The sequence below is a fragment of the Pelophylax lessonae genome (genome assembly GCF_965119305.1).
Source record: "Pelophylax lessonae genome assembly, chromosome: 2".
Lineage (NCBI taxonomy): Eukaryota > Metazoa > Chordata > Amphibia > Anura > Ranidae > Pelophylax > Pelophylax lessonae.
In genome coordinates, this window is record NC_138769.1 from 365,689,593 (window position 1) to 365,713,037 (window position 23,445).

At 41.8% G+C, this 23,445-nt stretch overlaps 1 protein-coding gene across 12 annotated transcripts in view; it reads right to left on the minus strand.

Annotated features, from left to right (window-relative positions):
• The window catches only part of ADGRB2 (adhesion G protein-coupled receptor B2), a 695,259-nt gene that overhangs the window by 63,223 nt on the left and 608,591 nt on the right, over positions 1-23,445 (minus strand). For 9 of the 12 annotated variants that reach the window (XM_082246705.1, XM_082246713.1, XM_082246711.1 and 6 more), the window contains 3 exons: positions 18,514-18,620; positions 13,630-13,732; positions 7,811-7,961 (listed from right to left, as the gene is read on the minus strand). In XM_082246705.1, coding sequence (XP_082102831.1) covers positions 7,811-7,961; positions 13,630-13,732; positions 18,514-18,620 — 361 coding nt within the window. The remainder of the gene's footprint in view (positions 1-7,810; positions 7,962-13,629; positions 13,733-18,513; positions 18,621-23,445) is intronic. The other 3 variants (XM_082246708.1, XM_082246714.1, XM_082246712.1) reach the window with 1 other exon arrangement.

The following is a 23,445-nucleotide window of genomic DNA, read 5'->3' on the forward strand; positions in this document are numbered from 1 at the left end:
AGAGGGAGAGGATTGAGGCTTCGGGCGGCCGCATCGCTGGACTGTGGGACAGGTGAGTGTGTGTTTATTAAAAGTCAGCAGCTACACTTTTTGTAGCTGCTGACTTTTAATAAACATAGAAAAGGCTGCTTTAAGTTAGTGGTTCTAGGAGACAACATATTTTACTTTCAAAATACGCTACAGAATATATAACTCCTTTTTTTGTTATTCTGTTACTAATAGGCCCATACAGTTAACAGACAAACAGGCATACACTTGACTTATAATTTGGGCTATAATTTGTGGTTATCCTTTTTATCACTAGAATAAACATAGTGGTTTGACAACAGAGAAAGACTGTTTCATTTTATCAGCTCTAATTACACTGAGGACTGTGGCATAGGATATTATTAGAATTCTGCGGTATTCTTATACATAGCAGTGCCGCTACGGCAGAAAAGAGAAAAGGCAAATTAAAATGAACAGAAACTTAAAAGAAAGCTTCTACAATTAAGGTGTTACTAAACCCACAACAGTAAAATCAGTCGTTATATGCAGTAAAGCATGCTTGCTATACTCACTGTGGGACCTAAGAGGTTAATCCTCTGTATTGTGTGAAAACGCTGTTTGATCCTGTATTCTCTGATCTTCCCATTTTTCCACAGTCCCCAATCCATCTGCTGATAGTACAGAGTCTTGGGGACACTCTGCACATGCACAGTTAGATGTGTATTTCTATAGAGTTTGTTTTTGTTTTTTGTTCTTGGGAGGATGCATGTGTTCGGCACAGGGCCAAACAGCACTGTCCAGACAAAGGGTCAGGGGTCCTGCAGCCTCATAGGACAGTCAGAGTTGAATGAAAACTCCTCCTACAGGCTTTATCCAGACATTCATAGAAGTCACAAGACTGCTATATACTGCAGTGTATATTTACTAAAATAATTGCATTTCAATGCTCTATGTACTGTGGGAGGTCAGATTTAGTGAATACAGGGTCCTGGGTTTAGTAACACTTAATATTAATATATATATATAACACTTAATATGTAGTACATTGATTCTCTGACCTTGACTATCACAACTTCCTCCTTGTTGACCTATCTCTACACAAGCTTTCCCCCCTTTAGTATAAGTGAATGCTGCTGCCATACTCATCCATGTTACTAACCGTTCAGTCGCTACCACCCCTCTCTGCCAATCACTCCACTTGTTTCTGCTCACCCAAGGCATAGATTTTAAAATACCAGACAATACACAAAGCTATCCACAACTGTGCTACATCAAAAATCTTTTACCAAAATAGCACCCAAACTGTTCTTTTCACACCTCCCAGGACCTCTTGCTCCATAGCTCCCTTGTCACTTCTTCCCATGCTCTCCTCCAGAACTTCTCCAAAGCCTCTCCCATCCTTTGGAATTTCCTACCCCAATCTGTTTGACTATCTCCTACTTTGCCTGTCCTTAGACAATTTCCTATAAAAGTAAAAAAAAAAAAGGCCTAGCTCCCCTCCAGCAAACAACTGTGCTTTAACTTTTTCCATCAACTCACCCCACACAGTTATTATCTTTTGTATCACATGCCCCTCCCTTTTTGATCCTAAGCTCTTAGGAGCAGTGCCCTCCTAACCCTTATCTATTGAATTGTATTGTAACTGTACCATCTCCTTATATTTTGTAAAGCACTGTGTGAACTGTTAGCTTTATATAAATCCTGTAAAATACTAATAATTGAGGTAGTAGTGATACCTTACAGATAACAAAAAAACCTAACAGTCCACTCTGAACCCAATTCAGAAGCAAATAAAATGGGGCTATAAAGGTTGCCTCCTGAACAAATGTGTTCCAGTCATTCACATCTGTCAATCAAAATCTGATAGCAGACAAAAAGAAACAAAACAAAAGACACTCCACACCCATTTTTTAAAAGTTCAAATTGTGACTGAATAGTTACAGTTCACCAAATTTCCTAATTTCTTTAATCATTCCATAAAAGGGGCCATAGATGGATTGAAATATAGTCGTTTCAACAGGGACCAGCCAAATTTCAATTAGTGTGTGGCCGCCCCTTTTCAACAGAAGACGATCTTTAGATCAACATCTAATAAATTAACAAGTTGGAAAATTTCTGCCAATTTGCAGCTGCTTATCAGTACATAGTTGCCAACATTTCAAATCGATTTCTAGGGATGCTTTTTTGTTGTGTGTCCAGCAAGGCATTGTAGGTAGAAAATTACTTTAATTAGGGGCAGGAGGTTCTATAAATTGAGTGTCATTCTACAAGAAGCATATAGGAGACCTATTGTACAATTTATTTTAAAAAAGAAGGTAATGTTCACTAGTAAAATGATTTATGAGTTAGTTTAGCTAGCTTTAACAATCTCTATTTAATGGTGGCCATTAAACACTACAATCTGATCGAACAATCCCTGTACAATCTCATTTACATTTACCAAATAGTTTTTGCAGATCTACAGGAGATTGCACAATCAGGTTGTCTAAGGTGAGGAGAAAAATGCCCACAATCTGTGGTCTGTGGGAGGAGAAATCTTTAGCGAACAAGAGGAAAAAAATGCCCACCATTTGTTGTGAGTGGGGAAAAAATGCCCATCATCTGTGGGTGGAGAAAGGAAATAAATCACGCTATCTGTGGTCAGTGGGAGGAAATTAAATGTTTGTCATCTGTGGTAAGAAGAATGAAAAATGCTCGCTATTTTTGGTCAGTGGGGGGGAATGCCCACCCTCTGTGGTCAGTAGGTGGAAAAAATGACAGCTATCTATGGTCAGTGAGAGGCCTGTTATTATGGTCATTGGGGCTAAAAAATGCCCAGCATAGGTGATTAGTGCTGCAGTAGGCAGTTAGAGGAAAGGAAAATGTCTCGTTATCAGTATATATTAAAATAATTGGTAATCATGGGGGGGGGGGGGTGACTGGCGATTAGTAGGGGGGATGAGGAGAAAAACTGGTGCTCAGTGGGAAGCAAGCAAAGGGGTAGGAGCAATGGAAATCAGTGGGGGCATTAGTCCTAGGACAGGGGGGCAGTTGTGCTTAGTAGGGGGAACAGGTGGGCAGTGGGGCTCAGTGTAGGAGCGGGCAGTGGTGCTCAGTGGCGTGAACAAGGGAGCAGTAGTGCTTGGTGGGGTGGACAGGGGGCCAGCAGTGCTCAGTGTGGGGGGCAAGGGTAGAGTGGAGTGAACAGGAGGGCAGGAAGGTGAAGTGCAGAAGACAAGGGGGCATGGTGGAGAACAATGGTGAATAGTGGTTAATAGGGGAGCGATAGGGTGGATAGGGGGCAATCGGGGTAAATGGGGGGGGGGCAGTGATATAAACAGGGGGGCAATGGAGTGGATAGGGAGCATTGGGGTAGTTGGGGGACAGTGAGTTGAACAGGGGGGCAGTGGGATAGACAGGGTGCAATGGTGTAAACATGAGAGTAATGGGGTGGACAGGACGGTGGATAGGTGGAAATAGGCTGGACAGGGAGGCAGTAAACAGGGGAGCAATGAAGTAGACAAAGGGACAATGGGGTGAACAGGGGGGTGGTCATGTGGACAGGGGGAGATATAGGGGGCAATGGTGTGAGCAAGGAGGTGGTGAGGTGAACAGGGGGCAGTGGTGTGAACAGGGGGCATTGGGGTAGGCAAGGGGTTGGTTAGCGGTAATGGGGTGATTAGAGGGGCAGTGAGTGGATAGGAGGCAATGAGGTGAACAGGGAGGCAGTAAGGTAAACAGAGGGCAGTGGGGTGGATAGGGGTCAGTGAGGTGAACAGGGGGTCAGTAGGGTTGACAGAGGGTGCAATGGGCTGGATATGTGACAATGGGATGAACAGGGGCAATGGGGTGAACAGGAGGGCAGTGAGGTGAACAAAGGGGCAGTGGTGATCAGTGGGGATCTGAATATCTGGCTCATACTGTCCTATGCTTTAGGCTGCTGGGGGGGTTCCTCTGCTGCTGAGTCTACCACAGCTGGAGTCCTCTCGAATGATTTTGTTTGCTGGGCAAGGCTGTCTGAACCCATGCACTTAGCAACATGAGAGACACTTCAGTGTCAAGGAAAAGCAGGTTGTCCTTCAGATGCTGGCTGCCTGCCCTGAGAAGTGCCTGCGGCTTTTGAGCACTAAAACCACCAAATCTGAGCTCTGAAGAATTGCTGGGACAGGAGAGACGGCAGTGGAAAATTGAAAAGTGTGGAAAGTGCAGTGTCAGGACCTGGGGCAGATTGGGGGCAAGTACCTTGCATGTGGCAAGTCCCACTAGGGACATCTCTACCTCACACTGTTCTCTCAGGAGGCTGGCTGGAACTCAATCAGTAAGGGACAACAGCGTTAAAAACGGGAATGTCCAGGCAAATCCAGGACAGCTATCTCTTTCCCACTCAGTCCTAAATGATAAAGTGTTCATTAATGTAGGTTTTAAAGTATAACTCTGGCCAAAACTTTATTTTTTTATTTTGTAGTGCAGTGAGGAATGGTTAGAACCTACCAACTTTTTCTTGCGGTCTGGAAAATTTCTCCTTACTTCCTGTATATTTACTGGATTTCAGACAGAACAGGACGTGAGGAAAAATCTCAGTATTTCTTATCTACTTGACAGAGGTCAGACAGATCATGAGTAAAAAAAAATTTCCCCACCTCCTGTTCATTTTATGGGTACCAGAAAGAACAGCAAATAAGACAATCTACTGACTGGCTTTCTAGGTAATGAGTAACAGACAAAACAGGAAGTGTGGGATTTTATTGCTGTTGGTGTCCCAATAAGCATAGAGTTTCCTTAATGTTTTAGTCCAGTTGATGGGTGCCAGGCAGAACAGGAATAGAAGAGTAATTGTATCTATTGGGAACTGGGCAGAATTTACCATCTGACAGAATTCTCCCTAAAAGAGAACAAAGTTTGAGTTATTCTCCTCACTTCCTGTTCCATTGATTACACAGAAAGCAAGAAGAAATTTCCCCAGTGGGGGCAAAGACCACAAGTAAAATATGACCTTGGTTCTATTCCTTCCTCTTTAATATAAAAATTTTAACGGTTGCTCCAGTTTTTTTGATTACATATTTATTATAGGCAATTTATGCAGTGCTTTACCTGCTGTACATTTACGTCAGTCCCTGCTCTCAAGAAGTTTACAACCTAATTCCTATCTCACATGCTTAAATGCACTCTTACATATTAGGGCCATTGTAGACAGTAGCCAAATCACCTACCAGAATATTTTGTAGTGTGGGAGGAAACCAGGGTACCAGAAAAAACCCACATAAGCCTATTTGAGCTTCCTAGTCAGATCAGAACAGAAATTGAGATCACATTTGTGACATCCATCTCCATTCCATAATAGATCCAAAGAATCCCTAGGCAGCCTTGGTCCAATAAACTTAAATGCATGTAGATGTAATTGCACATCCATTTAATCCATTAATTAGTCCACCCATAGAGATACAGTATGTTCCAGTCCTTTTTTTTGACCTGTGTAATCACTTAGGTTAAATAAAATTTGTGCAAAATTTGAGAGAATGTTGCAAAAATAGCATACATAGTTATTCAACACTAAATCACAACGCAAAACAGTGTAAACGCACTAAAAAATATGTGACAAATAATTGTAAGCAAGTGCTCAGTGAAAGTCCAAAGTAAATAAATTCAACATTAGTCCAAATAAAGTGCTGAAGTGCTTTACAACTTAAAACTCATGCAGTGGAATGTGCTCATCGCCCTCTTGTGCTTGCACTTACCAAAGGATGTGGACCCCTTAGCAATACCGCATGTGGGTCTATATGGCTGTGTGGTAAGTGGGAAGATGTCAGCTCACATATATCTTGTAGCTTGGCGCTCATGGATGGAGACGAGAGAATCCCAATAGTGTAATAAAACCTTTTTTATTTATAAAAAAAACATTAAAATTGCACTTACAATGTTGTAGGCAACATATCGCATCAGGGTGAAACAAAGATAGACAAATCATTCAATCCAAATTCCTAATGTGGGGTGAGCATGGAATGCAAACCTCTGCGGGCGTTCCACCGCTGAGCCGGACGTGACGTCACTGAGGAACCAGAATCTACGTCGACATGTTTTGCCCCTCCCACAGGGTGTTATCAAAGACTTTTGTGTTACGAATTTGGACCGAGAGATTGAATGATTTGTTGTGATTTGATGACACAAAATTGGGCAGGGCAATAATTTCACATCATGATGCAGATATCTTACAGAATGACCTGAACAAAATCACAGAGTGGGCAACTACATGCCAAATGAGGTTTATTGTGGAGAAGTGTAAAGTTTTGCACTTGAGGACTAAAAACATAAAAGCACAATACACTTTGGGGGGGGGGGACCTTTGGGGGAATCAAAAATGGAGAAAGATCTGGGAGTCTTAGTAGAGGATAGACTTAGCAATAGCATGCAATGTCAAGCTGCAGCTGCCAAAGCCGGCAGAATATTAGCATGCATAAAGAAGGGGGATATACACCAGAGATAAGACTATAATCCTTTCACTTTATAAAACTCTGGTCCGACCGCATCTGGAGTATTCTGTCCAGTTCTGGTCGCCATTCCTCAGGAGGGATGTGTTGGAGCTGGAGAGAGTCCAGAGAAGGGCAACTAAACTAATTAGGGGATTAGAGGACCTTAAAAAGAGCGTTTACAAGCGCTTGATTTACTCTCCCTGGAGAAGAGACGCCTGAGAGGGGACATGATAGCAATTTACAAATACCTCAACGGTGATCTCAGCATAGAAAAAAACTATTCAGTCGCAAGGATTGCATGAGGACACAAGCCCATACAATGCGATTAGAGGAGAAGCGATTTAACCTTAGGCTACGCAGGGGGTTCTTTACTGTTAGGGCTACAAGATTGTGAAATTCTCTACCACAAGAGGTAGTTTCTGCGGGGAGTATGGCTACTTTCAAAAGACTCTTGGACATACATCTCAAGGATCAGAACATTCAGGGGTATGAGAAATGATTACAGCCACACACACCTACACAGGTTGAACTGGATGGACTATTGTCTTTATTCAACCTCAACTACTATGTAACTATGTTGTTTTACCTGATGCGATATGTTGCAAAGTTTTTTATAAATAAAAAAGGTTTTATTACACTATTGGGATTCTCTCGTCTCCATCCATGAGCGCCAAGCTACAAGATATATGTGAGCTGACATCTTCCCACTTACCATACAGCCATATAGACCCAGATGCGGTATTGCTAAGGGGTCCACATCCTTTGGTAAGTGCAAGCACAATAGGTTGATGAGCACATTCCACTGCATGAGTTTTAGGTTGTGAAGCACTTCAGTACTTTATTTGGACTAATGTTGAATTTCTTTACTTTGGACTTTCGCATAGCACTTGCTTACAATTATTTGTCACATATTTTTTAGTACGCTTACACTATTTTGCGTGTGATTTAGTATTGATTATTTATAACCTTTGAACAGCAGCAATGGTGATTATGTAATAAGTTTTTAATTTTGCGCGGGTTTTTTTTTGTTGTTGAATTAGAACATACATAGTTAACATGAAACACACAAGTAATCCTGTGACTAAATGAAAAATAAGGCAGAAACAATATTGCACTAATAAATGATCAGAGACTTTACAGCTACATTTTGTTGGCTACAATGAGTCAGTACCTTGTAATGTTCTATAATTAATTATGCCTACAAATATAATGTCTCATACTGAATCTGAAATCACTGTGGCGTTAGTACATAATGGTTTACTGATGACTGTATTTTCCTCTCCAGTGCCATGAGCCACAATCAAACAAGGTGCAGAAAAAAATAAATAAAACTACTTGCTAAGGCCTTTAGGATATAGTGTAGACTTTTCTCTTACCCCAGCCCAGACATAGGAAACGTTTACGGACCAGACGTGTTCTCATTTGCCCAATGACAGCTAAGTAGGATTGCCAGGCCTCGGTCAGTACCCAACAGAAGGATGAGAGAAAGAAGAAGTGCAAGAAAGCAGCAATGAGAGCACAGACAGCCTGCAGAGAAAAAGATCCATGGGTTAGGTGGAGGAACCACAGTAGTGAGTCTCATGTACCAGCCAACTCAGTGCTATAGCGATAGTCCAAGGGCATTGGTAAGTTAGTTTCTGGATAAAGCAGCTTGTGTAACTCAAACAAGCTTACTATGTAGCATACCCACTATTACTTTCATAATTGACAAGGAATCTAATATGCCCGATACCACCCCAGCACTGACTACATAGTGAACTTGAAGCAGATGTAAGCTCTAATCAATGACATATGGTTTGCCAAAGGTTGATTTGCTAAAACAGGAGCGTGCAAAATCTGGTGCAGCTCTGCATAGGGACCAATCAGCTTCCAGTTTTTTTTTTTTTTGTCAAAGCTTAATTGAACAAAATGGAAGTTTGAAGCTATTGGCTACCAGGCACGGCTGCACCAGATTTTGGTTTAGTAATCTCCCCCTTAATAAACTGTCTTTTTGTCCAGTAATGTTTTCACCTTTTTATCCTTTGTTGCATCCCAGTGTAGCTGAGTTCCAAAAACCTCTGTGAATTCTTTTCCTGTCTACATGCTGCACTCCAATGATGGTATTTATCAGGGTGTTTCCCGATAGTGACAACAGTGGTCTATGCTTTCAGAATATGAATATAGAAACCCTTGACAGGTTGATCATGCAAGAGCACAACTGGGAGCCAGGAGAGAGTGTTGTCACCCAATACCAGGAAGTGCCTAGTTAATATCTTTTATGGCAGGATCGCCAGGTGTCATTTTTTAACAAAAGCTTTAGATTTGAAAAAACTTAAATATAACATGTTACACAGATGTTAAATTAAAGTTCCGTATGTAAAATATATGATATTTAGGTAATTGGGTATACATATACTTTACAAACGTTAATAATCTCCAGTGGGCAATTGTTAGGGGGGGGGGGGGTTACAAGAACTCCCTTTTTTGGGTTGCAGGTGAAAACAATAATCCCATCAATCTTTAAAATTTTCCCTCATTGAAGGTTGTGGTTAATGTAAACACAATAATCATCAAAATACAAAATAAAGAATACCTCTTTGCATCCTTTGTAAGAGAGCTGCCTCTATTTAGCCCCCCCCACCCCACCACCACCACCACCACCACCACTGCCTTAGGGTTTACTGTGCTGTTCCCATCCTCACTATTTATCATGCTTCTGCACAAAATGCAATACTTTTTTTTTTCAGCAATCAATCACTAATAATAGAGACGTTTATAGCTAGGGTATGTTTATTGTTAGCGAATGACAGATGCAGAGAAGAGAATGAATGCTTGTAGCGGTCTAGTAACATATAATATATAAAGGGAATGCATATAGTGACACAAGCTTGAGTTTGCAAGGTTGACCCCCCTCCCCTTACCACCACATTGTCTATACTAAGCTCCTATTGTAACATCCCTGTTCCCACTTAATGTGATTTTCTTGAACAATATTATTCATCTGCCCTCTTTTTTAGGTGCAATCAAACAAAGAAAATACACCTTTGACACAGCACCACCCATCACTTCATTCCTACATTGATTCTCTCTTTCACTCCTACCACCACCTCCCCTTTCCCCACTATTGCTGATCTACTGTATAACTGGCAGCATATTACTGAACATGTAACTTAATAGAGGTATTGATTAAAGCATCGGAGGGAAGGAATGAATTCAGACACAGAACACAGTGATATCCAACACCAACGTGCGTAGGATGTATTAGGAAGAAGCAGTGCAGATGTAGAGTGGGGGCTTGAAGCACAAATTATTTGTAAGCTGTTTCCGGGCACTAGTAACAATGTGATAATTGTAACAAGCTGAGCAAGTTGATAACGTGATACTATTTTTAACTCCAATCCTCACTCCACTGAACGCAGCTTGTTCTGTATGCAAAAAATGTATACATGCTCATATTTATTATAATTACTTCCATTCTTCACATAAAACTCTGCAACAGATGCATCTTATAATTCTGCTAAGGGGTACAGAAAAGCATTCCAATAACTATGATTTTTTTTAAAAATACCTGCGAAGCGGGTGAAACGCATTAGCAATCAGATGTAAAGCAATTGATTCACTTTTTCATAGTTCTTTTTTCTCCAACACAGACACGAACATGAACAATCACATCCTGCAAATGTATTTAAATGCTAGAGATCTGCAGTACTAACATTTTTATTTTCCAAGAGGTAGTGGTAGAGAGGTGCTGGACACCTATTTTCACAGGTTATCAAAATGTGGACATTGAGCCATATTTGCCTGTATTTGGCAGTTCACCACAAAGACAGAGACCTGTCTAGGAAAGGACATTCATTTAAATAAAGAAATCCAAGTGTAATAGATCAAAAAGAGTGCCAAATTTACCCACCTCAGGACCGCCCGATGCAGTTTTACGTCGGTACTTGGACATTAATTACTAGTGTTATGGCAGCAGATTACTTGCCGATTCTTACTCAGCCGGCGGTCCTCTTTCACATTAAAGTCGTCCTTGTGGTGGCGGAGAGGTGCCCCCCGCCGTTTCCTGGTCCTTTTTCCCCACTTCCTGGAGTCGTCAGTAGCGGGAAAAATGATCCTGTCCTCTGAGGTGCTGTGCAAGATGGCCCCCACTCGACTCTATGGCCTTGGAGGATCGGAACTACATCATACGTCGCTTCCGCCCAACGGCCAAAAGGGCCCATTTTTTTTTTCTTCTTTTTTTTAAGGGTAGATGAGAAATCTGAGATCTTTTTGACCCCAGAGGACCTGTCCTGCTTATTTCTATTAAAAGGAATGTTTACATTCCTTGTAACAAGAATAAAAGTGATCAAAACATTTTTTAAAGGGACAGTGTAAACATAAAAAATAAAAGGTAAAAGAAATAAGAAAAAAATAAAAATAAATTTAAAGCACCCGGTCCCCCCGAGGTCGCATGCAGAAGCGAACGTATATGTAAGTCGTGTTCAAACCACATATGTAAGGTATCGCCGCAATCATTAGAGCAAGAGCAATAATTCTAGCCTTAGACCTCTGTAACTCTAAACTGGTAACCTGGAGAAATTTTGAAAGTGTGACCTATAAAGATTTTCAGGTACCAATGTTTGTCGCCATTACACGAGCGTTCGCACTGTTGAAGCATGACATGTTGGGTATCCATTTACTCGGCGTAACATTATCTTTTACATTATAGAAACAAATTGGGCTGACTTCACTATTTACTTATTTTTTAATTAAAAAAAGTGTATTCATTCCAAAAAAAAATTGTTTGTAAGACCGCTGCGCAAATACGGTGTGTCATAAAGCTTTGCAACAATCTTCATTTCATTCTCTAGGGTCTCTGCTAAAAAAAAAATATATAATATTTGGGGGTTCTAAGTAATTTTCTAGAAAAAAAAATTTAACTTGTAAATAACAAGTGTCAGAAATAGGCCTGGTCCTTACGTGGTTAAAATTCTTAGGTGTCAAAAGTCTTTATTGTTCAACTGATTACAACAAGCAGGGCAAAAGATATGTTTTTCGGTTACCACACTATTTTCATTCATCATCATCAGGGCTGGATGAATAGCAGAATGTTAAATGGACTCAAAAGTACCTCTACGTGTCTGATCTGCAGGCCAAGGATGTTATAAAGAACAGTGAATGCTGGTGTTCAAAGTAGACGTGGTTGAATGCATTTAACATTCTGCTGTTTCACCCAGCCCTGATGAACACATTGACTTTCTTTTGCCCTGCTTGTTGTAACTAGTTGAACAAAAAAGACTTTGGACAAAGGAATTTTATTTTGGTGCTCTCTTTGACCTATTACACTTTAACATTCTTATTTTGGGAAACTGTGAAACTACTAATGAAAAATACTCATGTAGCCAATAGCCTTCTTTCCTGACAGAAGTAGTGACCTTAGATATGACTAAAAGGCCTCATGCACACAGTGCGTTAAAAAAAACGAGCTGCAGAGCCACTGCCAAAGCCAGGAAAAAGCAGCTGTAAAGACGTGCTTTAAGTAGCTTTTTTTATTGGCGTTAATGCACGTTTGGTCACATTGGCTTTTAGCAGCATTTTTCTGCCTCCATCCAAAATCAATGGTTGCCTATGAGCCGTCTTTGATACAGCTTTCAGCCCATTGATTTGATTGGAAGTCACATCACAAGTTGGATCAGGATGATTCAACTTGTGGTGCGGCTTGCGCTCTGAGAATCTTGAGGGGGAACTCCACACCAAAATGGGAATAAAAACAGCCCTTTGGGTCTGGTATGGATTTTGAGGAAAGCATGCTGTCCGGCAAGTTAGGAAAGGGAAGGGGACAAGCGACCAGCGCCACCCCCTCCTGGACCATACCAGGCCACACGCCCTCAACATGGGGGAGTGGGTGCTTTGGAGCAGGGGGGGCTCTGCACCGCATCGTCAGCGAATGACATAAGGGACGGGGCCTCCGGTTGACACCACTGGTAGGCCATGCCCCCATGGCAATATAAGAAGTTGCAAAGAGTGGAGCTGGCATAATCAAGGGAGACATCGTCGGAGGAGGACTGGAGGAAGAAGGCTGCAGAAAGAAGACCGAAGGAAGAAGACCGGAGAAAGAAGACCTGAAGGATAAGACCTGAGGGAGAAGACCAGAGGGAGGGGATCGGAGGAAGAAGATCGGAGGAAGATTTTTAATAAAGGACTTCTCAAAACCTTCTCTTGTTATTATTTACACTACGCTGCCTTTTTTGGGGTGAATGGGTAGGGGTACAATGTACCCCATACTCATTCACATAGGGAGGGGGTCCGGGATCTGGGGAGCCCCCTTGTTACAGGGGGCATCCAAATTCCAATAAGCCCCCTGCCCGCAGACCCACACAACCACCGCCCAGGGTTGTTGGGAAGAGGCCCTTGTCCTCATCAACATGGGGACAAGGTGCTTTGGTGCATGCTTGGATAAGGGTCTGGTATGGATTTTGGGGGGGACCCCACGCCGTTTTTTCGGTGGGGGCTTCCCTCAAAATCCATACCAGACCCGAAGGGCCTTATTCAGAACCTGGGGGGGCCCCAACGCTGTTTTTTTCCCATTTTGGTGTGGAGCTTCCCCTCAAAATCCTGATCCGACTTGTGATGCTACTTTCACTCAAATCAATGGGCTCCCATAGGGAACCATTGATTTTCACATAAAAAAAAAATGTATAATGTGGCTTAATGCTGTATAAGCAACATGAGGCAACGTTAAGCAACGCTAAGCAGCCTTTAGCAATGTCAGACGTTTTTACAGCTCTGACGCTGGTCATCAGAATGCACTGGCCCTGTGTTTTATTTGCAGCTTGAAAACGTCTATGCCACTTACAGCTGCAAAACGTCTGTGTGTGCATGAGGCCATAAGATAACATAGAGGAGCGTTTTTGAGCTGCAAAAAAAAAAACGTCTGACGCTCCTAAAAGCAGCTGCAAAATGCCCTGTGTGCATGAGGCCTAAACGTATCAACTGGGGTCCTATCATGTAAGAAATAGCAGTACTATATACATGCCTATGCATCACCATTATATGTATATTGGCCACAATTTTAATAAAGACACTATTCTTTTGCTTAGTAACGTAAGCTTTTCTAAATTGGGTACATGGCTGCAATTCTTAAATTTTAGAAGAGTCAAGCCTGTAAAATACGAAGTTGTAAACAATATTGTTGTAAGCAGATTAAAGTACACAAAGGGGAAAACATGCTTCTGACCTTGCTGAGTGCTTGGGACTGTCCCACCAGAATCAGAACATTGGAGGCAAGGATGGACAAACAGAAATTGAGCAGAATGATGGAGCGTTCGGAACGAATGAATCTGAAGAAGAAAAAAAATCAAGGATATCACCTATTCAGATATATAGAGATACATATTGAAGAACAAATAGAAGAGCCGAGATTTAAACTGTAGTCAAAAGTGTCAAGCTGCACAGGCAACGCAGTAGAAGCCAATTACTAGCTATGAAACGTGAGTGAAATTTTCTTGCTATGTCCATATTTCCGTATTGGCAGCAGCCAGAACCAAGGCTACCTGTCTGTAGAGTCGGGAGAAAGCTTTGATACACAAGTATGACTTCATATTAAATTCTTGGCTTAAAACACACCTGGTACTACTGTTAACAAATGAAACCAACTTTGTCAGCCATCTTGTGCTTATTTGTTGATATGATTTTCCAAACTGCTGCTACAGGTAGCTGTGAAAGCTCAGGGATCGGCAGTCTTTCTGCTCTCTAAAGCATGTCAGCACAGTGGAATGTTACCGCATCCAATAATGTAAAGCCATTGATATTCTTTTTAGGTTGCCGATGCCCCAAATTGCATTGTAAGATGTGGTAGGAGTGGTCTCTATTGTCAACTTTTATAAACATTAGAGTTTGCATATTGTGGCTGCCTGGGTTAAGGGGGCTCCCAGGATGCACTGCAGCATTTAAAAAATGTAAACTATAGTGTACATTGTTTGTAAGTGAGGCCTAGTACTAGCTACCAAGTTTGATTTAAAGTTGAAGTTTAGGTAAGGTAACTTTTACATAATTACAGTGGGGTTGATTAACTAAAACTAGAGAGTGCAAAATCTGGTGCAGCTCTGCAAAGAAACCAATCACATTCCAGGTTTTTTTTTTTTTGTCAAAGCTTAACCCCTTGTCCCTGGCTGTATGCAGATATGCGGCCTATATGTGGCCTCTTGGCACCTGGTCCTTAGCGCTGAGGACCTGCATATTTGCATGAATTGCTGCTAATACACATGTGCCGAGAGCACGTGCGCTGCATGCTCCTGGCACAGTTACCATTGCCTAACTGAAAGTTTTCGTGACCGTCATGACAGCCAATCAAGAGGTTAATTGAATAAGCTGAAGTTAGAGGCTAATTGGCTACCATGCACAGCTGCACCAGATTTTGCATTCTCCAGTTTTGGTAAATCAACCCTATTGTTCCAGCACTGACCAATGTTAATATGCATGTGCCATACCGGTGGGATCCCAGTGGAAGCTGGAAATCACTGTTGTAAGCACTAGTATTACAATGATTGCCGCTAGTATCCAGGTCCCATACTGAGAGGTTGCCATGCTGCTTACTGAACAAAAGGTGTTGCGCCATTCACAGAAAACTTAGCATTTTCTCAATGAATGCAAGCTGTTCTTTGATTGGATGAGCTGGAGATCATGATGTCACTGCCCTGTCTCTTCAACCCCTCCAATCAGTGAACACTTTGCATTCATTCAGAAAACTCTAAGTCTTCTCTGATCAAAGCCCATGCCAAGCATGTGGCCTCCTGTGTTTATGATGCAGCAGGGCAGCTGCTCAGCATGGGACCCGGAAGCCAGCGGAGGTCACTGTATTAGCCAGCTACAGTTATTTGCAGCTTCCATAGGAATCCCACAGGTATGGCAGATACATACTTACATTGGTCCAAGGTAGACCAAAATAATAATTACATAACAATGTATAAATGATCATACCAGAACTTCAACTTCATCAGGGCCTCTGATAAGGTGGGACCACCAGTCCTCTTGTAGGGGGCCCAAGCAAACAGGGGGGCCCACACAGACATACACGCATTAGTGTGTATGTACACTAACTAATGTGTGGCCCACACATTAGTGATGAATGACATATACAGAAATCTTCCTCCAGCACCTGAAAGCTGACCCCCCCTCTCCCTGCTGCCAGCTTTTATCTGCTGAAAAAGAGACAGTTGTCCCTCACTAATCCCCCTCCCTGTGTGCCCCCCCCCCCTCCTAGCCCTGGCTTTAATGTTAGCTCTGCTCCTGAGTTTGTTATCTCTGTAACTTTGTTTCTCTCCCTGCAGTTCTTCCTATACTCCTTGTCCCAGCCTGTATATTTTTTCATCTCTCTCCCCCATTACTCTGTCTTCCTGACACACTCACAGCTGATCAGCTGCATTCCCATGGGGTGAAGAATTTACTGTTACACTGGTTCCATAGCTGCCTGTTTTCTTGTCCCAGTGCAGTTTAGTGAGCTTTATGTAGCTGGGCTTTCCACTCCTCTCCCACAGAGTGCTTCCTGACCTATGCAACTTTGCTTCTTCTCCTCTACACTGTCAGTTCCCTCTGCAAATTCATGTATCAACTCCTTCTATTTAACCATTTATTAAGGGATCTGGCAGGAGTAAGCTCAATTTTTTATCTTGTATCTACAGTTAAGCCTATATTAGGACTTACATGTAGGTACAGTGAATATCGCCTAAACGTAGCAGCCGGTGATAGCACCAGCGCATGTGCACTGTGCACTCAATGGATGACATACCATCCATTGAAAGAGCTGTGCTGTGACCATGACACCCGCACATATGCCTGTGAGTTACATCATCGCAGTTTGGCCAAACAACTGGAGCCCAAGAAACCAGAGAGAAGACCAGAGGAAGATGGAATCCCTCTTAGTAGTGACAGCACATTTCTGGAGAGATCTGTCTTCTAGGTTAGGAAAATATAATTAGGGGCTCATTCACACAGGTACTCTGGCTGTGTGAAGGAGGGGTTTGTGCTGGAGCCATCTGTCATTCTTTGGGGATGCAGTGCCTGTACATACACAGGCACAGGCCCTAATTTGACAGGTGTGCCGGTGAGCAGTCCCCAAATGCACACTGTCTGTGTGCGGGCTTGTACACCTGCATTCCCGCGCCTATCAAATTAGCCTCTTAGCTGTGTTCGTACAGCTCCAGGTGGCTCAAGCCACATAAATAAACCACTGATTCACACTGTACAGACCACAGCACCCAACACCTTATTCACACACACAGATTTATTTATTAACTCAGTTTCATCTTTTAGATTTAGCAGGAATTCTGTAAGTTATGTAGTATTTGTGTCTGCTAATAAAGATTTTGTTGTATTTTTATCGAAATACAGCTTTAATATTTTCTTGGGGGGGGGGGGGGGCTGTCAGGTAGTCTTTATGAGGCCCTGTGATTTCTATCAGCAGCCCTGGACTTCATCACTGGGACAGAAAGGCACAAGCAGTAGTAAGAAATACAGATGAGCTTGGGTTCTGTCCAAACCAAGTTTTTCTGAGCCCAGACGTTAACTACCCTTGCCTTGTGCACTGGTCAAAATCATTTGGTGGAGGGGGGATTATGGTGTGGGGTTGTTATTAAGGAGTTGGGCTTGGTCCCTTAGTTCCAGTGAAGGGAACTCTTAAGGCATCAGCATACCAAAACATTTTGGACAATTTCATACTCCCAACTTTGTGGGAACAGTTTGGGGATGTCCCCTTTCTGTTCCAACATGACTGTGCACCAGTGCACAAAGCAAGGTCCATAAAGACATGCATGAGCGAGTTTGGGGTGGAGGAACCTGACTGAGTCCTGATCTCAACCCGATAGAACACCTTTGGGATAAATTAGAGCGGAGACTGCGAGCCAAACCTTCTCGCCCATATCAGTGCCTGACCTCAAAAATGCGCTTGTAGAAGAATGGTCAAACATTCCCATAGACATACTGCTAAACCTTTGAAGCTGTTATAGCTACACAGGGTGGGCCAACTCTATTGAGCCCTATTGAACCCTATGGACTAGGACTGGCATTTAAATGCCATTAAATTTCATGTGCGTGCAAAGGCAGGCATTCCAATACTTTTGGTAATATATTATATATATATATATATATATATATATATAGAGAGAGAGAGAGAGAGAGAGAGAGAGAGAGGGAGAGAGAGAAACTTTTGGGTTTGGACAAATTTCAGTTTGAACTGAATTTAGGCTCATCACACGTTAAAAAAAGTTTTAAAGGTTTTTATACTTTAATGTATTCTCTGCATTAATCTGCAAAAAGCCTTCCATGTTCACATCCCCTACAAGCTCCCTCGTGCCCTTTCTGGAGCCCAATCCTGATTAAGCACCGCACCCAAGAACAGAATATAGAGGCAGCTGCGGGAGCAATTGGTTCCTGCTGCTGTCAATCAAATCTTGTGTTGAGGGAGTAGTGGGGGGAGAGCTGAGCCGCACTGTGTGTGTCAATAGATCAAACCCCCAAGTCTGCCATCGCCAGCGGAGGACCGCAGAAGAGGAAGTTTGAGGTCACTATGTGCAAAACTATTGCACAGAGCAGATAAGTATAACATGTTTGTTATTTTTTTTTTTTTTAAATAACTTTACAAACACATTAATTCAGTTGCAATGTGCCTTTGAACTTGCTTGAAAATTAGACTAGTCAATCCTCTAGCACAACCTTCTCCCTCCTTGTATGTCATAGCCCTCTGCTCTTTTTGGACTGCCCTCTCCTCTTCTGTGCTGGCCTAAATCATTCCCCTTCTCATCCCTTAAAAAGCCCCTTTGTGCTGCTAGGGGAAAAGCTTAGTGGAATGCTATAAAGTGTCACTCAATTGACAGCTCGAAGGGTGCTGACATCATATCCAAGATGGCAGTGCCCAGCAGCAGTCTTGGAGCTTTTGGATGTCTAACCAAAATGTTAAATGCACATATATTTTTTTGTGAATACTTTTTTGTTTAAATTAATGCTCTGGGGCCAGAGAATCTTTAATGTTAACTAAACCTCACTTGCACTCATTTTACTACAATATCTAGAAATAGAACTAAAACAAGCAATGTGAAGGATCAATTGTGTATCACAACAAACATACCTCCAAAATGCAGCATAAACAGCAAGGAGAATGAGCAAAGCCATGCACGAGACAGCACAGCCAATCATCAGGGGGACCGATGGAGAACCAGAGACATCCATCACCTGCTGAGACAGCAAAGTGTCAGCTCTTTGGAAAAAAGTACCCTTATCATAAATGTCTCTTGATTGCTGGATAACCAATCAATGTCAGTTCATCGTCAAACTGACTTACAGCCAGGAAAGCCCTCAGACATGTTGATTTTCATAGCCAAGTCCAGGATTTACATAGATGTTTATCTAAATACTTTCACCAGTGAGATCAATCAAATCATTAGGATCTGTCTTCCTCAATTTACATCGAGATTTGTTTCATATTTTTGATCAGCAAAAACCAAAATATCATGTTCACAAAACATATTGATGTTAACCAGAGTCAAGATGTATGACAAAGAGAATGAAATAACATGAAAGATAGATAGATAGATAGATAGATAGATAGATAGATAGATAGATAGATAGATAGATAGATAGATAGATAGATAGATAGATAGATAGATAGATAGATAGATAGATAGATAGATAGATAGATAGATAGATAGAGAGATAGAGAGATAGAGAGATAGATAGATAGATAGATAGATAGATAGATAGATAGATAGATAGATAGATAGATAGATAGATAGATAGATAGATAGATAGATATTACTTTCACTGAACTGTATAAATGCAGCAATTTTCTACAACAAGATAAGGGCATAAACATAATTCACACACAGCCATTGTAGCAATAAAGCCTAGAGAACAATAGCAGCTATGACATGAACCAGCTGCAAGCCACGTAGTCATTCAGACCATAAAATGTCCTATTCCTGACACTTTAAATAAATTAGTTTCTGCACAACATGACACATGCTACCCCTCCTCATTTATATAAACCCACCCCTCTGCTCTGTATACAGCGGAGCTGATACATACTGATACCACCTGACTACTAAACACAGAATACCACTGTTTGCAGAAGTGGGGGCAGAATGATATGCAACAGTTAGGATTTGGCACTTGCCGTGCTATTACTAAGTTACAGCTCCCAGACAACAAATTATAAAATAATTTACTGTAAGAATCAGATCTTACATGTATTGTAAGATCTCATGATCATCTGTGTTACCAATCTGGCACACATAGTATAGGCAATCTGATAGGGCAAATTTAGCTTACATTTGGGTTGGAGGGTGAGTAGGTACAGAAGTCCTGAATATATTACTAGCCAATGCCACATTTACTCTATGACTGTCTTTTCTGCTGCTGGCATTGTGTGTCAGAAGATTTGCTCATAATGCCTCTATTCGGTTAGAGCTAACTGCGATAAAAATACTACTTCCTGGTGATTTAAAGGACCACTATAAAGACAAATACTGTACACTGTCAGGCGAGCTTGAGCAGTTGTAGAAACTGTTTATTTAAGATGATGTAAGCCATGGGAATGAAAGATGGCTGCTGTCTGCACCCCTGACAGTGTCAAAGTTTGCCTCAAACCCTTCCAGTGTCTTTTAGCTAGACAGCTCAGTCTGCATGTAAATACAATCAAGAAAAACATTCAAATCAAAACAAATTGGTATACTGATTATAATTATCATATGTATTAACCGCTTACAGTTATCAGAATACAATATTTTTTTCCAACAGTACTTCTTTAGAGAGGCCAATCACAGCAAAACTGGAGTTAACATTACTTTCAAACATTATCTAATCATTCTCTCTAGAAATCACCCTGGTGGCACAGTCATCTAAAAGAAAATCTAACCAAATTTCAAAATAAACTGTTATATACTTCAACATCAGTTGAAAAATTCATTTTTTTTTTTTTGAATATATGCATCCAAATTTGTCCACTCTGCAGAAAATAATATAGTTCATGAATCACGATTGCCTAGATTTCTTAAATTAGAACAAAAGGAAAAACATTTTTTTTTATTTTTTTATGTATAACCCCTGTTAAGTGTTTTTGCCATCTGTGTCCTATTGGAGAGATTTCCTTTCACTTCCTGTCTCATAGCCAAACCAAGAAGTAATACCTCCAAACCAAGAAGAAATACCTCCTAAATGAGGAAGTTCCTGGTTGTCATCAGGGTCATGAGAAATAGTGCCCCCCCCCCCCCCCATTGGAAGATTTCCCCTCTATAACTGTTCTTGGGACAACCCAAAATTAGGGATTCTCTTTCCCTTTCAGTGATAGCGGTAAAAAGGACAAATAGAAAGAGTGACAGCAATAACAAGCTGACAGCCATTCTAATCTCTCTCTACTTTATCCGAAACTAAAAAACAAAAAAAAAAAAAAAAAATCTTGTCTTTAGTTTTACTTTAATTTCAATTTTCTTTGCAGATTAGATAGATCCAACAGAAGAAACAACAAGTGCTAATTTAGCAATTCTCCTGATTTGATAATCCCTATATGACAGCCACCCAACATATTGCCTGGAATTCATCAAGAGTGTTGTAGATACTCTTTGTAAATCTGGATTGATCATAGTGGTGCAACAACTGGCAGAACAGATACGTGCACATTTTGGTAAAGTCTTGTTCACACAAGGCGTATGAATCCATGCCCTATATGGCAAGTTTTCTTTGCATCCTTGTTCAGTTGGTCCCATAGCTGTCAATTGGTATGCAGCAGTTGCATGGCTCCGAATGCGTGAACATCATATTGGGGTTGATTTAGTAAAACTGGAGAGTGCAAAAACTGGTGCAGCTCTGCATAGAAACCAATCAGCTTCCAGGTTTTGTTTGTCAAAGCTTATAATTATAGTAGAAAGAGTTAGTTGTTGGATATGTCAATTAATTCAGCAGACCTCCAATCCTGATATGCAATGAATACAATTATTGTATAAGAGGAGCCGGGTTCCGACCCCAAGGATACAAGACACCGGTTCCTCTAAATAAAAGGAAATGGATTGTTGAGGAGGGCTCCTGATGGGTGAGCGTAGATTCAAATCACACAAAGCATATTCAAAAAAATATACGTTTATTAAAGAGATAAAAAGGAGAATATTGTTAAAAGAGAATAAATCTCACAATACATTTCACAAAATATACATATAGTGTAACCATTGTAGTCTCGGCCAGAGGGGACGGGACTGACGCGTTTCGCACAGAGGCTTTCTCAAAGACCACGTAGTATCCCAGGCAGACTATTACAAGGAAAAAGATACACAATTGGTCAGTGACAATAAAAAGCGAGGGGTATCTAACCATGGTCCAGGATCAGGAAAAGGTAAACAGCCGGCACCAGAGGGTGGGTACACTCAGAGAGGGGAGACAAATCTTTCCATGTTTAAGGGGAACCATAGTAATCTCGGTAAGTCGCATCGAGATTTGGGAGCCATCCCTAAAAAACAACTCCCCAGTGAAGTAACTCCCCCCTTGGACACATACATGATAAGGCAGTATGTGGCTTCCTCCGGCTCCCTCAATATAATTAACTTATCCTCCCATCAATTAACAAAATATGAGTGTGAGGTATTGAGGTTGGGGCTGAGCTTCTGCCCTGCACGCGGGCTTAATAAGTTCGATCTAGTAAAGGACCTACATCTCTTTGCGAGAAACCTCACATTTAAATTTCTTTATGATAAGGAGCGCACTAGAGGTTCTGGAGGGGATGAGAATCCTTATAAGGATTTTAAGGTACAAGACTTCAAGATCCTCAAAATTTTGATGCAACTGTGGGAGGAGAGTGAACACAGTGGGTCTACTGACGGATCGGACTCGTCCTCGGATGAGGATGAGTCCGGCCCAGCCACTGGACCCACTGTGTTCAAACCCAAGTCTAAAAAATTCCCAAGTCTGCAGACTTGCCCGTCTGTATGGGCGTTCGTCAAACAGGCTATGAAGGATATTGAGGGTCTCTCAAATACTATGCCTTTTGAATCTAATCTAACGAGGCCCCAAAGAAAAGCTCTAATTGATCTAACTACAAATACTAATATCATCATCAAGCCCTCCGATAAGGGGGGCAATGTAGTAATAATGGACATATCTCAATACGAGAGTATGTGCCTGAAGATTCTGTCTAACTCAGACTGGTACTCGGTCATCCCCCCAGAAATGGTTAAAACCTTGTCAAATAGATATAGAACGCTTATTCTCGATGCGTATCATCAGAACATCATTAACCATGACCTATACCTCTTTCTCAGGGTCCAGTGGCCTATCACGCCAACCTTCTATGCGCTCCCCAAGGTTCACAAGAAGCTTGGGGACCCCCTTGGACGTCCCATCGTCTCAGTGGTAGGCTCAGAGACGGAACCTGCCAGCCAATACGTGGATAGCCATCTTAGGCCATTAATTCAGGTCTTGCCCTCATATCTCAAAGACACCCTGGAGCTACTTAGAGCAGTGGAAGGGGTTGTTGTTCCTGCCCACGCATTGTTAGTGGCAATAGACATTGAGGCTCTGTACTTAAGTATCCCCCATGGTAAGGGCATCGAGGTGGTGTCCTCGTTCCTGTATGAACAGGATCGCTCCATGTGGCCGACTATTGATTTTGTCATCTTCCTTTTGGGTCACATATTGCGATCCAACGTCTTTATTTTTAAGGACGTCACCTACCTCCAGGTACAGGGCGTGGCGATGGGGACTTCTTGTGCCACGTCATACGCGACCCTGTACCTGGGGGGGTGGGAGAGGTCGATTTTCCATAACGACGCTTTGTCTCTATACCTGCGCCATATTCTTATATGGCGCAGGTATATTGATGACGTGTTCGTTATTTGGACAGGCAGTATGCAGGAATTGCATGAATTCATGGAAATTCTGGCTGTAAATCCTTTCAATTTGAAGTTTACTATGCAGTGCAGTACTGAGAGCCTTCCCTTTCTGGACACCTGGCTCTTTTTGGGCGAAGATCGCATACTTCGTACAACATTGTACCGTAAGGAAACTTCCGGTAACACAA